Raw genomic sequence first — 14,789 nt, forward strand, 5'->3', positions numbered from 1 at the left:
TTGGTCTTGGAAATAGCAAATCTAAAACATGTGTGTTCCTGTTCTTCACTTTATTTTTCACTCTTTCTTGTGCATGTTGGTAACTATTATAACATACGCAAAATACAGGCTCAAAGAATTGAATCTGTTCAGTCTTGAACAAAGACTACTACAAGGTAATCTGATTCAAGCATTCAAAATTCTAAAAAGGTATTGACAATGTGGACCCAGGGGACTTTTTCGACCTCAAGCTGCTTGATGAGATTCTGGGATCAATAAGCTACTAACAACCAAACGAGGAAGATGGGCCGAATGGCCTCCTGTCGTTTGTAATTTTTCTTATGTTCTTATGTATTCAGCCGTACTGATGTGGGATACAAATGTACCCAAAGGGAAGACATTTTTCAGATCTCGTCAAGATGTGAGGATACATTGTTTTTTTGTTTTTTTTTTAAATAAAACACATCAGAAATTGCAAAAATACAGAATGCCATATTTTATTTAATTCAAAGCTTAGTAAAACAAATGAAATAAATAGGGTCTGGGTATGAAATATTACCCTGTGATTTTGCACAATAAATTATATTAATTTACTCTCTTTATATCAGTTATACAGATAACTTGTTTTTCCAATTCCTTTTGATAAATAATAAATATTGAACATATGCAATATGCTACAATCTAAGCATAAAAATGTTTGACATGTTTTGATGCAGACAGCACACACACATTCAACAGGACAGGCAGCATTCTTTGTGTTGCTTCGCAGTTTCCACATTCTAACTTATAAAAGCTATACTTTACAGTGCATTTCATCCAAGTTCCAAGGAAAAAAAAATACATCATAAAATCATACATAAATATTTTTATTTATTCATATATTTAAGAGTTGCAGCAACATCTCTAAAAGTAAAAATAACAAGATATACTTTTATCATTATTATTTACAAGCGATGATACATCTTACAAAAGTAAATCTTAGGCCAGGCCCAAATAATATTTGTTTATTATTATTATTTTTTATTTAGCAAACGCCTTTATCCAAGGTGACTTAGAGACTAGGGTGTGTGAACTATGCATCAGCTGCAGATTATATATATATACACAGTATATATATACACACATATATATATATACACACAGTACTGTGCAAAAGTTTTAGGCAGGTGTGAAAAAATGCTGTAAAGTACGAATGCTTTCAAAAATAGACATGTTAATAGATTATATTTATCAATTAACTAAATGCAAAGTGAGTGAACAGAAGAAAAATCTAAATCAAATCCATATTTGGTGTGACCACCCTTTGCCTTCAAAACAGCATCAATTCTTCTAGGTACACGTGCACAAAGTCAGGGATTTTGTAGGCATATAGTCAGGTGTATGATTAAACAATTATACCAAACAGGTGCTAATGATCATCAATTCAATATGTAGGTTGAAACACAATCATTAACTGAAACAGAAACAGCTGTGTAGGAGGAATAAAACTGGGTGAGTAACAGCCAAACTCAGCTAACAAGGTGAGGTTGCTGAAGACAGTTTACTGTCAAAAGTCATACACCATGGCAAGACTGAGCACAGCAACAAGACACAAGGTAGTTATACTGCATCAGCAAGGTCTCTCCCAGGCAGAAATTTCAAGGCAGACAGGGGTTTCCAGATGTGCTGTCCAAGCTCTTTTGAAAAAGCACAAAGAAACAGGCAACGTTGAGGACCGTAGACGCAGTGGTCGGCCAAGGAAACTTACTGCAGCAGATGAAAGACACATCATGCTTACTTCCCTTTGCAATCTGAAGATGTCCAGCAGTGCCATCAGCTCAGAATTGGCAGAAAACAGTGGGACCCTGGTACACCCATCTACTGTCCAGAGAAGTCTGGTCAGAAGTGGCCTTCATGGAAGACTTGCGGCCAAAAAGCCATACCTCCGACGTGGAAACAAGACCAAGCGACTCAACTATGCACGAAAACACAGGAACCGGGGTGCAGAAAAATGGCAGCAGGTGCTCTGGACTGATGAGTCAAAATTTGAAATATTTGGCTGTAGCAGAAGGCAGTTTGTTCGCCGAAGGGCTGGAGAGCGGTACACGAATGAGTGTCTGCAGGCAACAGTGAAGCATGGTGGAGGTTCCTTGCAAGTTTGGGGCTGCATTTCTGCAAATGGAGTTGGGGATTTGGTCAGAATAAATGGTCTCCTCAATCCTGAGAAGTACAGGCAGATACTTATCCATCATGCAATACCATCAGGGAGGCATCTGATTGGCCCCAAATGTATTCTGCAGCATGACAACGACCCCAAACATACAGCGAAAGTCATTAATAACTATCTTCAGCGTAAAGAAGAACAAGGAGTCCTGGAAGTGATGGTATGGCCCCCATAGAGCCCTGATCTCAACATCGAGTCTGTCTGGGATTACATGAAGAGAGAGAAGCAACTGAGGCTGCCTAAATCCACAGAAGAACTGTGGTTAGTTCTCCAAGATGTTTGGGCCAACCTACCTGCCGTGTTCCTTCAAAAACTGTGTGCAAGTGTACCTAGAAGAATTGATGCTGTTTTGAAGGCAAAGGGTGGTCACACCAAATATTGATTTGATGTAGATTTTTCTTCTGTTCACTCACTTTGCATTTTGTTAATTGATCAATATAAACTATTAACATGTCTATTTTTTAAAGCATTCTTACTTTACAGCATTTTTTCACACCTGCCTAAAACTTTTGCACAGTACTGTATATATATGCAGTATATATATACACACATAAATTATATATATATATATATATATATATATATATACACACACACACACACACACAGTGGTTTGCAGCAGTATTCACCCCCCTGCAAAGTTTTCACATTTTGTTGGCACCTGAGCGTACTCCACGATGCTTTCAAATTTTACATGTAGAATGACTTTACATGTAGAATCTACACAAACTACTCTCCATTGATAAAGTTAAAAAATGCATATCCTTCTCAGCACAGTGAAGTCCATCATTAAGAAGTGGAAGTCAGTGTTCATATAAACAATAAGTTGGTCCCTACACAAAGCTGGCCTGTATGGAAGGATTGCAAGAAAGAAGCCATTACTCAAAGCCTCATCTTAAAGCACATATGGAGTTTGCGAAAAAGCATGTAAATGATCCTGCAGACATGTGGAAAAAGGTTTTGTGGTCAGACGAGACAAAAATTGAACTTTTCGGTCTAAATTCCACGTGTTACGTCTGGCACAAGCACAACACTGCACATCACCCAGTCAACACCATCCCAACTGTCAAGCATGGTGGTGGCAACATCATGTTATCGGGATGCTTCTCTTCAGCAGGGACTGGGAAGCTTGTCAGGATATTGGGGAGAATGGATTGTGCAAAGTACAGGCGAATCCTTGAGGAGAACCTGTTCGAGTCAGCGAAGTCTGAAACTGGGGAGGAAATTCATATTTCAGCAGGACAATGACCCGAAGCACAAAGTCAAAGCCAACTGGAGTGGTTGAACAAGAAAATAATTAATGTTCTTGAGTGGCCCAGTCAAAGTCCTGGCTTGAATCCAATCAAATTTATGGTGATACTTGAAGATTGCAGCCCATCGACGATCCCCAACAAACTCAGAACTGGAGTAATTTTCCCATGAAGAATGGGCAAAAATCTCACCATCCTACTGTGCAAAACTAGTAGAGACCTATCCAAAAAGACTCATAGCAGTAATTGCTGCAAAAGGTGCTTCTACCAAGTACTGACTTAAGGGGCTGAATACTTATGAAACCAGTACATTTCATTTTGTACATTCTTTGCAAGTTTTGCTGACATTTAACCTCCTCCGCATATAACAGTGTTCAGTTTAACCACTACAGCTTTGAATAAAAAAAGTTAATTTGAAAAACTGCACACACATTATTTGTAATTCAAAAAAAATATGACATTATTGTTAGGGGGTGAATACTTCTGCAAACCACTGTATAGTATTGGGTTTACTGGAAAACATGTTTTCACAGCTGTTTGTTTCTTTTTTCATAATCCAAACCCTTTAAAATATGGTACACTGAGTTCCCCCATGAGACTGTTTTTTCTTTTTCAACATTGTTTGACAAGACCAACTCACTTTCTTTGCTACTATTCAGTCAGATTCTTGTTCTGAGCAAACTAAACAGATTTACATTAGTCTTTTTTTCTGTTAGTATTGTTTGGCTTTTTAAGAACTCCTTGGTCATCAGTATAGCTCTTTAATTGAACATGTTGGACAGCTATGATCTGTAAAACACATGGTTTTGACAGCGCTGGACTCCCTCCTCTCAATGTCAACCCTGAAGTAATCAAAGTACAAACTACTTTTTACTTTATGTTGTCTTTATAACTTGTGTGGTTTACCTAAGGTATATAAGTTACCCCCATTCATTCATAGTACCTTATCTAAACTGACACTTAAATTTACTGCTACAAAACAGACTGTGTCGTATCAATTTGGGTTACAACATATAAAGTTTTTCTCAACAGCGGGCTGGGGGTGTGTGGTGTTAAAGCAAATTACTAGACTGAAGTATTCAATAGTGGACAAGACACAAAATACTTCTCCCATATCTCAGAGATACTGGCTCTAGCAACAGTAAATTAGACCAACCTTTGATTGTTCGGAACCAACAAGTCATTAATTAGGACTTGTCCTTAAGATTTGTGAAGAAATACAGTGTGATTTGCCATCCCAAGCCTTTTATATATTTGGAGCAAATGATCCAACAATAAAAGCACTTAGCTTAACAAATGGCTGTTTGACTCAAAACAAGTAAGATTTCAAACTCGAATGCAGCAGCTATAGACATTTGACATGCTTAATACACAATGTTAAAATAACCTTAACTGTTATACAAAATTGATGGGAATGTATTAAAAACAAATACTCAAACTATGAATACATTTTATGAAAATACATGCATTAATTGTGTTAAATGATAAATAATGCATCTGTTAAAATAAATAAAAGGACTGCTAAAAAATAAAATATTTAGTTAGAGGTATGTATTATACTATTCATAAAAGACTGCATTTTGTCTCCACGGGAGGCCAGTTACATGTCTTTACTAAACAATCCCCAAAAAAAGCAGTGCTTTTAAGACACAAAACAGTGAAATATTGTTAAGCAGTGTTATACCTCGTTTCCATAGACAGCCAACTCGAGTTGTCTTGAGTGCGCTCAAATTGGCCTCAATTCTCCCAGAACTCGAGTTGATGGACAACTCAAGTTGGTGAAAAAGGAGATGTTTCCATGCTTTTCCGTGTTATCACGTCAGTTGGGCAGGAAATACTACAGCTTTTCCCCAGAAATACTTGTGAGTTAAATGTCAAGACATATATTCGCTGCAGATGGTATTAGTCAAATTATCACCGATTTAAAAGATAAATCAATCTAGATATTTTTTCGCATATACTTAGCGCTATATCAATACATAATCTATATATCAAGAAAAAGCATCCGTCAAAGAAAAGCCTTATTTGTATTAATGTTTTCAAATCTTTTTATTCAGTAAAAATGGTGTACAATTACCATATAACAGGACATTTTGGTGGAGAATTTAGTTTGGCTTTACTGATGGTTTTGATTGGATCGGCAATAATACTTCCACCATTCAGACGGTTGCATACAGTACTGGTAGCGATCCCGCCCTCTTGCAGACTAATATGCAGAACACGTTAAAGGAAGTGCTGGACAAGGAAAATAATGTGTCAGATGTCAAAGTGGATATGAGAATGGGCAGCGATGAAGCCAATTTGCTTGAGAATTAAAAGTAGACAGGACATTTCCATCAAAGGATTTAAATCTGGAATTGATCTGAAAATCTGATGCAATCAGAAACCTGGTGGCTACATTAAGCATTTTTGTGTTTTTTTTTTAAATTAAATAACAGCCAAAATTGTTTATGCCAGACTTGTTAGAGAGTCTGTACAAAATGTTTGATTGTTATTGTTGATACGTTGTAGATAATACTACTGAACAAAACAAATTTAGGATCTGCACTGTAACTGAGCTGATTTTACCAGTGTTTAACCAGTTTGAAATTTCAAAGCAAATTAAAGCATTTTCGTTTCGGCATTATATTGTTTTCACAATTGGCAATACTGTCATACAATTACAAGATACTGTGATCATTTCACTGTGTTGTGAACCATAGCTAAGTTTTAAAACTGAGAGACAACAAATGCTTATCTTAAAAGTTTACCAGTACCTTAATTAGAAGGCCTTCTTTGTTGTTCTCCAAGTTGTAGTGACATTTTTATAGATACATTAACGAGTATTTTTAGAAGAGATATTACATTAAGTAAACATTTATTTGAATGCTTTTGGAATTAAATATAAATGCAAAACTGGAGGCTGTGTGGTCCAGTGGTTAAAGAAAAGGGTTTGTAACCCAGAGGTCCCCAGTTCAAATCCCACCTCAACCACTGACTCATTGTGTGACCTTGAGCAAGTCACTTAACCTCCTTGTGCTCCGTCTCGGGTGAGACGTAATTGTAAGTGACTCTGCAGCTGATGCATAGTTCACACACCCTAGTCTCTGTAAGTCGCCTTGGATAAAGGCGTCTGCTAAATAAACAAATAATAATAAAAACTGTGATGCATTTCTTTGTGAACGTGCTTCGTGAAAAATGGCAATGCAAAAACTAAAAATCCCCCAAGGTAGCAAATCTGCCAAATTTAATACCAGCCAAAATGTCCCGTTATACAGTATGTTCCTGCCCCCTACAACATTTCTGACTGACATTTAGTGATGTAATTTCCTCTCAGCCTGAATTCAGACAGTAGAATTCAGGCCAGCTCGAGGAGTGAAATCGGACTAGATAATTTGGGCTCCCGCCCGAAGAGGAAGCCAACTCAAGTCATTTAAAAACATGGAAATGGGGTGGGAGGGGGGCAACTTGAGCATGTACCCGGGTTATGTGGTTTATGGAAACGTGGTATTATATTCACTTGTTAAAAATCATACCCCTATATTATATTATCCATTCTTAACTGCTTATTATCAAGAACGAAGCGCACCATTGCATTATTTTAAAGACAAACTTACAAAGATAAACATTTTATTTAAATTGTGTGGTAGACATTTACAAGCTATGTGTGCAATCCATTTTGGTAAGTTGATGAAATAGAATGTGTCCATCCTTGTCTTTGTTACCCAATAATTTAACAAACAATAATAAAATAACTTTCAGGTGGATTCCAAGGTTGAATTACAAAATTAGAGTTTCTTTTCAATTTGTATATATTTTTTGTTAGTCACTGCTTATATTGTAAATAAGCTAAATTAAAAATAATTACTGCATTGTAAACATTAAACAAGACAAACAGCAGTTTATTGATACTTGGCAAGGAGTAAAGCAAGACTTAAAATCAGCCACACAACCAGCAAGTGGGAGCTGACAAGCAGGAGTGCGATAGGATAGAAGTGGCGGGAAGTTGGCTTGTTATCAGCTACAGAGCCAGCCTCAGGGTCCTCCCATTCACTCAGGCCTCCCTGGGTGTGCCTACTGTTAAACAAGTCAAGAACAGACAGAACACCAGCGGGTTAGTAACACTAGTCCACTATAAATCAGTCTGAAAACACTTACAGACTAGCATGGCAAGTAGGCAGATGTGAGACAGACCAGAAGCAGAACAAAAATGCATGACAAATAGTCTTTTGCAGGGTTTTGCCAAGATGGAATAGAATATGTGAAAGCCATGCAATGTGACAAATACGAGCATGAAGCAACACCATTTTCTGACCAGCTTGAAAGTATAGCACAAACAGTCTCCTCACTTCACTATATTAGCACTAAGACCATACATGCTGTATTTATAATTTGCAATCTTCATCTGAATCTCACACCTGGGCATGGAGTCTGTAAGATGTTAGCAAGTCTCAAAGTATTCATGTACTGTATTAAGGATCATTATTTTCCAAAGTCCTGTACAGGTCGTTAACGGGATAGAGTACTGTCAATAGGCCAAGATTATGCGTTATTCACAAATATCATAGAAGATGCTCCCTTTGTTGTAGAAGTGTGTGGTCCTTTAATTCACTGAAGATTGAGTAACTTTAATAGGACAGATATCATACTTAACCGTGCATCGTGAAGCTCAAAACAATTCACTGCACTAGCCTTGCGCTAAAGATGTTTGCATCAGAAAAATGAAGTCAAATTATCCAAGAGCAGGAATATAACAAGGAACTAGCACGTTGATGGCATGAAGGAAACATTTAAGACAAACATATGGGTAGACTAGAAACAACAATATAGTCCCCATTGGTTATTATTTATAGCAAGTACAACTTAAACTTTAGACAGAGACAAAGACAAAAGGCATCTGCATACCTGGGATGGCATGACAGATACAGGTACAGCCAGGGTTTGTGCTGTATAGATATAGTTCAAGCAGGCCAGAGAATAACCAATAAAAGCACAGGTAATGGAGTGTTTCAACTTAATCTTGAAGTTGCATTGCCCCACAGATATAGTTTTATAAAAATGCAGGCCCCTAAATATGCTTGTCACATTAACACAAGATCTATCATAAAAGTTTTTCAGGAAACATCAAAAGGTCTGATATTTTTTATGGAAATATTATGTACCAAAAGAAGAGCAAATGTTAACATTAATGAGCCAGGTGAAACAATCCAAGAGCTGACACTTTCTAACAATTACAGTAGAACCCCAGAGTTACGAACACCAAACTTACGAACTGACCGGTCTACCAAACCCCCACTTTCAACCGGAAGTATGCGATCACTCAATAATGCAACCAGATAGGCGCTCCTACATAAGCAGCGTGCTGGTCATGGAGAAGGCAATTACTGTACCAACAAATGTATTTAGAAAGATGAGGCAGATTTCAAAGCAAGTATGGGCAATTTTACTGGGAACATTTTAGTTTTAAACAAAGCACAGTTTTTTTTTTCAAGCCAAAAGGAGGCTGAATGAGCAAGCTGCAAATAAATTTTGTTTAAAACAAGCACAACGTTAACCCAGGTTTTCATGGACATTTAAATCTGTGTTTTTGCTACAGTTACAATTTCAATGGTAACTTCATTTGAGCCTTTTTCCATTTATGGTACTGTTTTAAAGACTTTAAACATATGAGTATTTCATTACTGTGCTGTATCCTTGTATTATTCACCAGATTGAGGGTGTAGATAGCAGGTGTACACATTTATTAACCATTGAAAACTAATTTTCTGAGTTACAGGCAGAGTTATGAACAACCGCCATTCCCAAAGGGTTCGTAACCCTGAGGTTGTACTGTACTTTTAAAGTGGGATTTAAACCTTAAACTAATCCGTGTTCCATTCCAGTGAATTGAATTACAAACACAGATGTTTGCTTTTTTGTTTCTTTGTTTGCTTACCACCAAAAAAGATCTCAGTGTCTCAGGCTCTCAGCCTGAGACACTCCCACCGGGCCTATCAAAGAACTGCAGCCAACCACTCCTTAGCTTTGATTCCCAGTAAACAACACACACCTGGTAGCGTGTTTGTCTCGCTTCTGTAAACATACATATGCGCCCAAGAAGCTAGTGATGGGACACTGTCTCTGTTAGTCACATTTAATATCAAACATAATCAAGGCTCCAAAAGGGCAAAAGAGATGTTAATCAATGTGGATTGCTGCTGGTTTAACTAGTGAGGCAGCATTTCTGATGCATGCTTATTCAGAACTTACAGGAAAAGGTTTCATTAATCTTGTGTATGCTTCGTGTTGTTTTTTTTTTTTTTTTTTTTTAGCCTTACTTCCTTAAGAGAAAATCAACTTCAAAAGAAATGTGACAGGTATAATCCCACCTGTGCTTCACAAAACCACATTGAGACAGTTATCTAATGATAAAGAAGAACTCAGCTGATGATGACAACAGCATTGGTCATAGAACTGCCAGAACTAAAGACGCATTAAAAAGAAATGAAAGAATGTTACACTGTACTTTTACCAAGTTTGTTTTCTGTATTTGTAATGCAGGACATCCTTTTGATAATGTTATTTTATTGTTTGGAAAGCTACACTACCCATGCTATAATAATGTTTCAGTATACAATACAGTTGATACGTACATTTATTATTTAGTGCTATAGTTTGGTCACGCTATATACAGCACAGCATTTCAAGCTGCACTGTTCCCTATTTAATACATTTGAGCCCCCCCCCCCCCCCCCCCCTCCCCCCTCCCAATATCCTGTTTCAAATGCATATAGATAGATGATTCTGTTACTTAACCCAGCTTCTTACAGAGCAGTAAATACTTGCTGAATTTCAAAGAATCCGATCCGGGGAGAAGATGTAATTTCAGTGGTGTCGCAGACAAGTGAGAGAAAATAAAGCTGGATACTGTTTGCTTGTTTTAACATTCTAGCAACACAAAACGCAGTGGTCATAAATACTAAACATATCATTTTAGAGAGCTATGAATCAAATGAAGGTGTGACTCTTGGTGTGCATCATTGTAAATATCATAAAAAAAGGAAAGTTAATAAATAAATAAAATGACATTTGAAGCTGCCTAACCTTTGCAAAGGTAATGTCTGTGTAGAAAACATCCAATTTGAGGGCATTCCTATACTTAAGGATAGCCATAAGTTAGGCAGTATTTTATTCACGGTTATCACAATTTCCGTGAAATATACCCATTGACTTTTTATATGTAAATTCCCATTTCTGAAAGAATAGTATAAATATACATATTTTGTATCACTTAAAAACAAACAGCATACGTTTGCCTTTTTGATGCACTACCTGTTTGCTTCCAATAAATGACTGAACATACTGCATAGAGCTGCATGATTTCTTTAAATTGTCTTCAAAGAAAAAAAAAAAAAAAAGACACCAACTGCATCAAAGATCAAACATATTTCTGCTTAAGATTGCTCTGTCCAGTACAAGAAGGGGAAATGTCATGTGTCTGTTATTTTTACATTATTTCTGTTTTTATTGTTTGATAATTCACTGATGGTGAAGGTACAATGTCTCTAAAAGGTGGACATAAAAAACTAAATATTCTACAATTTAGCATTTACTGTTTTTCAGATATCAGTTGTTGTAAAATGATGCATATTGAAATGTGACAACGCTAGCTTTCAACATAAGAAACCAGAAGCATTGCTGCATATGATGGGATGTTGTATAAAAGGCCATCAAATCGTAATACCAAATACAATGAGATCTGAAATGTTATTAATAATTCACAGTGTCGACATGGGCATTGGAAAATGTAAAACGCAGAGCAAGTGATTTCATATTCTGGACAGGCATGCATGCAGAATGGCCAAACTTTTTGCATCACCCTAGAATTTTAAAATTGAAACATCATTTAAAAAAATAAAAATAAACATGAACATAATGAGATTTTATTTATCATGTAATCAAAGAAACTACAATTTATACTGCAGAAGTCTACCGGATTCCATAATAGTAGTACTTCGTATTTGCAGTGCATCCCATTGTGTTTTAAGATTTACTTAATCCTCTCAGGCATGGATTCAATGAGGCGCTGAAGGGTCGAGTATCCTTTCGATTCCTCCATGCAGCCTTTACAATTGATTCCATTTTTTTTTGGTTGCATAGTTGACTTTTCCTGATTTCCTGTCCTATCAGTGAATTTCCAGGCCATAACTGAAGTGGCGTGATACTGTTGTCTTCTAACCATTGCTTCACTTGTTTGACTCGATGGCAAGGTGCTCCGTCATCTTGAAAGTAGAAATCACCGTTGGGAAAATGGTTCTGATCCGTAGGGAGGAGGTGGTCTTGGAGTGTTTTCAGGTAGCAGTCCTTGTTCATCGCTGTCCCCTTGGGTAAAACGTGTAGGGATCCTGTGCCTTTGGCAGAAAAGCATTCCCAGATATGGACAGTTTCAGAATGCTTGGTTGTTGGGATAGTACACGCAGGCTTGTATTATTTATTTTCTTAGCCGACAGATTTGGTTATTTTCTTAGCCAACTTACAATTGTTACAAGATATCACATTATTTTTACATACAATTAACCATTTATACAGTTGTGTTTTTACTGGAGCAATCTAGGTAAAGTACCTTGCTCAAGGGTATAGCAGCAATGTTCCCCACCTGGGATTGAACCCACGACCCTCCGGTTAAGAGTCCAGAGCCCTAACCACTACTCCACATTTGCTCCGTTGTGCATTTGAACTCTTAATCCTACAAATTCTTAAAACTACAAAGCGTTATGTAATTTATTATGTTAACGTAACATTATTCAGCAGGTTTCATTCGACTTTATGAAGCAAAATGAGGTAATTCTAGGATGATGCAAAACTTTTGCCCATACAGGGCATGAAGTTAAGGTCATGAAGGGCAGGGCAATATTGCCTTCGTTGGGCATGAAAATTCAGGGGCACCAAGGCAGTTCTAGGGGGCAGAAAGGCAAAACATAAATCCAACCGAAGGGCACCAAGGCGATTTCATACTCATTCATAAAAAAAAAGAAATACAGATAGCCTATTATGTTGATGAAATTTGAATTCAAACAAACACAAATCAATGTTTTCTGAGTGATTCACACACTAATTGTTACAAAAATAAAATATAGGTTACTTTTCCATTGTAAAAATAAAATGGTATAACAAAAATCTAATTTAAAAACATAAACTTTCATAATGAAAAAATACAAAGGGTAATTTGGTAAAAAAATAAACACATTCAGGGTATTTTTACTAAACTGTCAGCCAGAACTAAATATGCTTGTCCTTGTCCTGTAATTAAAGCTTTTTTAAACCCCTCTGTGCCATGCGTTTCATAATTTAGGGTAAGTAAGTTCAACTGGATTTCATATAACATGTTGTCCGTGGGTGAAGAGAACGTTTAATCAATGCATTTTTAAATGCTAAAAATAGCATTCTTTCAGAAATCGAGATTTTCACCTAGAATTGGATATTATTATTACACTGCACAGGTTCTAATTCATGGAAACAGTGAAATCCATGCTCACCGTGAAAAAATACAGCCTTAGTGATACATCACAAATTACCGCTGTCAGTGAAGGGAAAGTTTAAAAAAAAAAAAAAAAAAATAGATTTTTCAGGAAAATTGGCTGACGATTTACCCATAGCTGGACATACATAATGTTAGATGTTTACATTTGAGAGACTTTATATAGTTTCACAGTTCTTGAAATCTACAGTTGTTCAGAGGTTTTACAGGATGTTATGGTACATTGCTGGGCACTCGATTCAGGAAAAAGGGTATGCTGTTTAAGCATTCTAACCCCTTTCATGAAAGCACACATTTTACTAGTTAAAAAGCAGAACTACGTAAGGTAGTGAGAATGTATTACACATAAATAAATGAAAACAGAAATCAATGCACTTCAAGATTGTGTTTCGTTCACTATTATGTTATCTCTCCTACTTGTTTCATAACGCATGGAGCTGCTACTTGAACCATGTCATAGCTACTTACTCAGGTTTTTTTTTTTTTTTTTTGTGTGAGATTTGAGCAAAACTAATAATTATCTACCTATTGTGTGTTCATTATTAGCGTTTGTGTTTTGGGGGGAATAACACCGAACTACAAAATGGCAATGGTCATTGAAATGGATATATAAATTAGTTTTCATTATTATTTGAGCACCTGTGAGTGACGCCTGCGTATACCTGTGTTGGTAACCCTGTGGTCCTGATTACCGTTGCCGGTATCCAGGCCACAGACAACAGCGCCCTCTGTGGGCTAAAATAAATAAAGAAAATAAATAAATAAAACTGGACACCTGTGTGGTTTTCTCAAATACCATCTTCTGTCTCTCGCGTCAGTGAATACCCCCACCCTTCCACACCCTGTTATTCAGGATAAAGATATACCATCGCTGCATAATGAAAAACAATTGCGTGTATAGCTGAAAACTGATGTGTATATATAATTAGCCTAATATCATTATTATAATATAATACAGTATTGATTATCACCACCATGAGTATTGCAAACGGAATAGAAAACAATGTTGTTGTTAGTCCTTTGGGTCGTGCAATGTGAATGGCAAAATAATATAGTAAGTAGAAACAGATGTGCAGCCTATTAACACGTAAACATTTTTACTATAAATTCACAGAATTGTAAACCACTTAAATGGCTGATCTCGCCCTTTTGGAAGACCTTGCTTTCGTCAAGAGAGAGTGTTTAGGGATCGTTATGACTTCTTTGCACAAAAGAACAGAAACACCTTTTGCAAGATGCCGCTTTTCCAAGGAAGTCCTATTGAAATTGTGCGATATGTTGGGACCTAGGCTACACAGACCAACCAAGCGCACTCATCCCATTCCTGCACATATACAAGTCCTGCCTACTCTTGGCTTTTTGGCCACTGGTACCTTTCAAAGACAGATCGGAGACATAAGTGGCATTTCACAAGCCTCTTTAGTGCATTGATGCCAGTGGTTTTGGACAATCATTGCCCTTTGTCCTCAGTACATTCAGTTTCCTTATACTGACGGACAGCAGACTGAAATAAAAATGGATTTTCATTTAATTGCTGGGTTCCCCAATACTGTTGGTGCTATAGACTGCACCCAAATAGCAATTAAAGCACCGACATTGAATGAATTTCATTTTGTGAACATGACACAGTACCACTCAATTAATGTGCAGGTTATATGTGATGCCCGACTCTGTCTACTAAATGCTATGGCTAAATGGGCAGGCGGAACCCACGATTCACTTATTCTTCAGAACAGCAGTGTGGGCACTCGCAGAGAAAGAGCCGTGACAAATGACTACATTTACCATATCAGGCTATACAGGGGCATTTTAGATGCAAATTTCCATGTGCAAACAATTAGTGACATTGAGATTTACTAAC

At 36.9% G+C, this 14,789-nt stretch overlaps 1 protein-coding gene across 5 annotated transcripts in view; it reads right to left on the bottom strand.

The window, feature by feature from the left end:
• Window positions 1–14,789, bottom strand: part of inpp4b (inositol polyphosphate-4-phosphatase type II B) — a 211,291-nt gene that overhangs the window by 9,969 nt on the left and 186,533 nt on the right. For 4 of the 5 annotated variants that reach the window (XM_058999292.1, XM_034015249.3, XM_034907006.2 and 1 more), the window contains one exon: window positions 7,025–7,488. The exons of the other annotated variant lie outside the window; for it this stretch is intronic. In XM_058999292.1, coding sequence (XP_058855275.1) covers window positions 7,314–7,488 — 175 coding nt within the window. In that variant the 3' untranslated portion in view covers window positions 7,025–7,313. Of the gene's footprint in view, window positions 1–7,024; window positions 7,489–14,789 lie in introns of those variants that run through there. 5 annotated transcript variants of the gene reach the window in all.

This window comes from Acipenser ruthenus, chromosome 2 (assembly GCF_902713425.1).
Source record: "Acipenser ruthenus chromosome 2, fAciRut3.2 maternal haplotype, whole genome shotgun sequence".
Taxonomy (NCBI): domain Eukaryota; kingdom Metazoa; phylum Chordata; class Actinopteri; order Acipenseriformes; family Acipenseridae; genus Acipenser; species Acipenser ruthenus.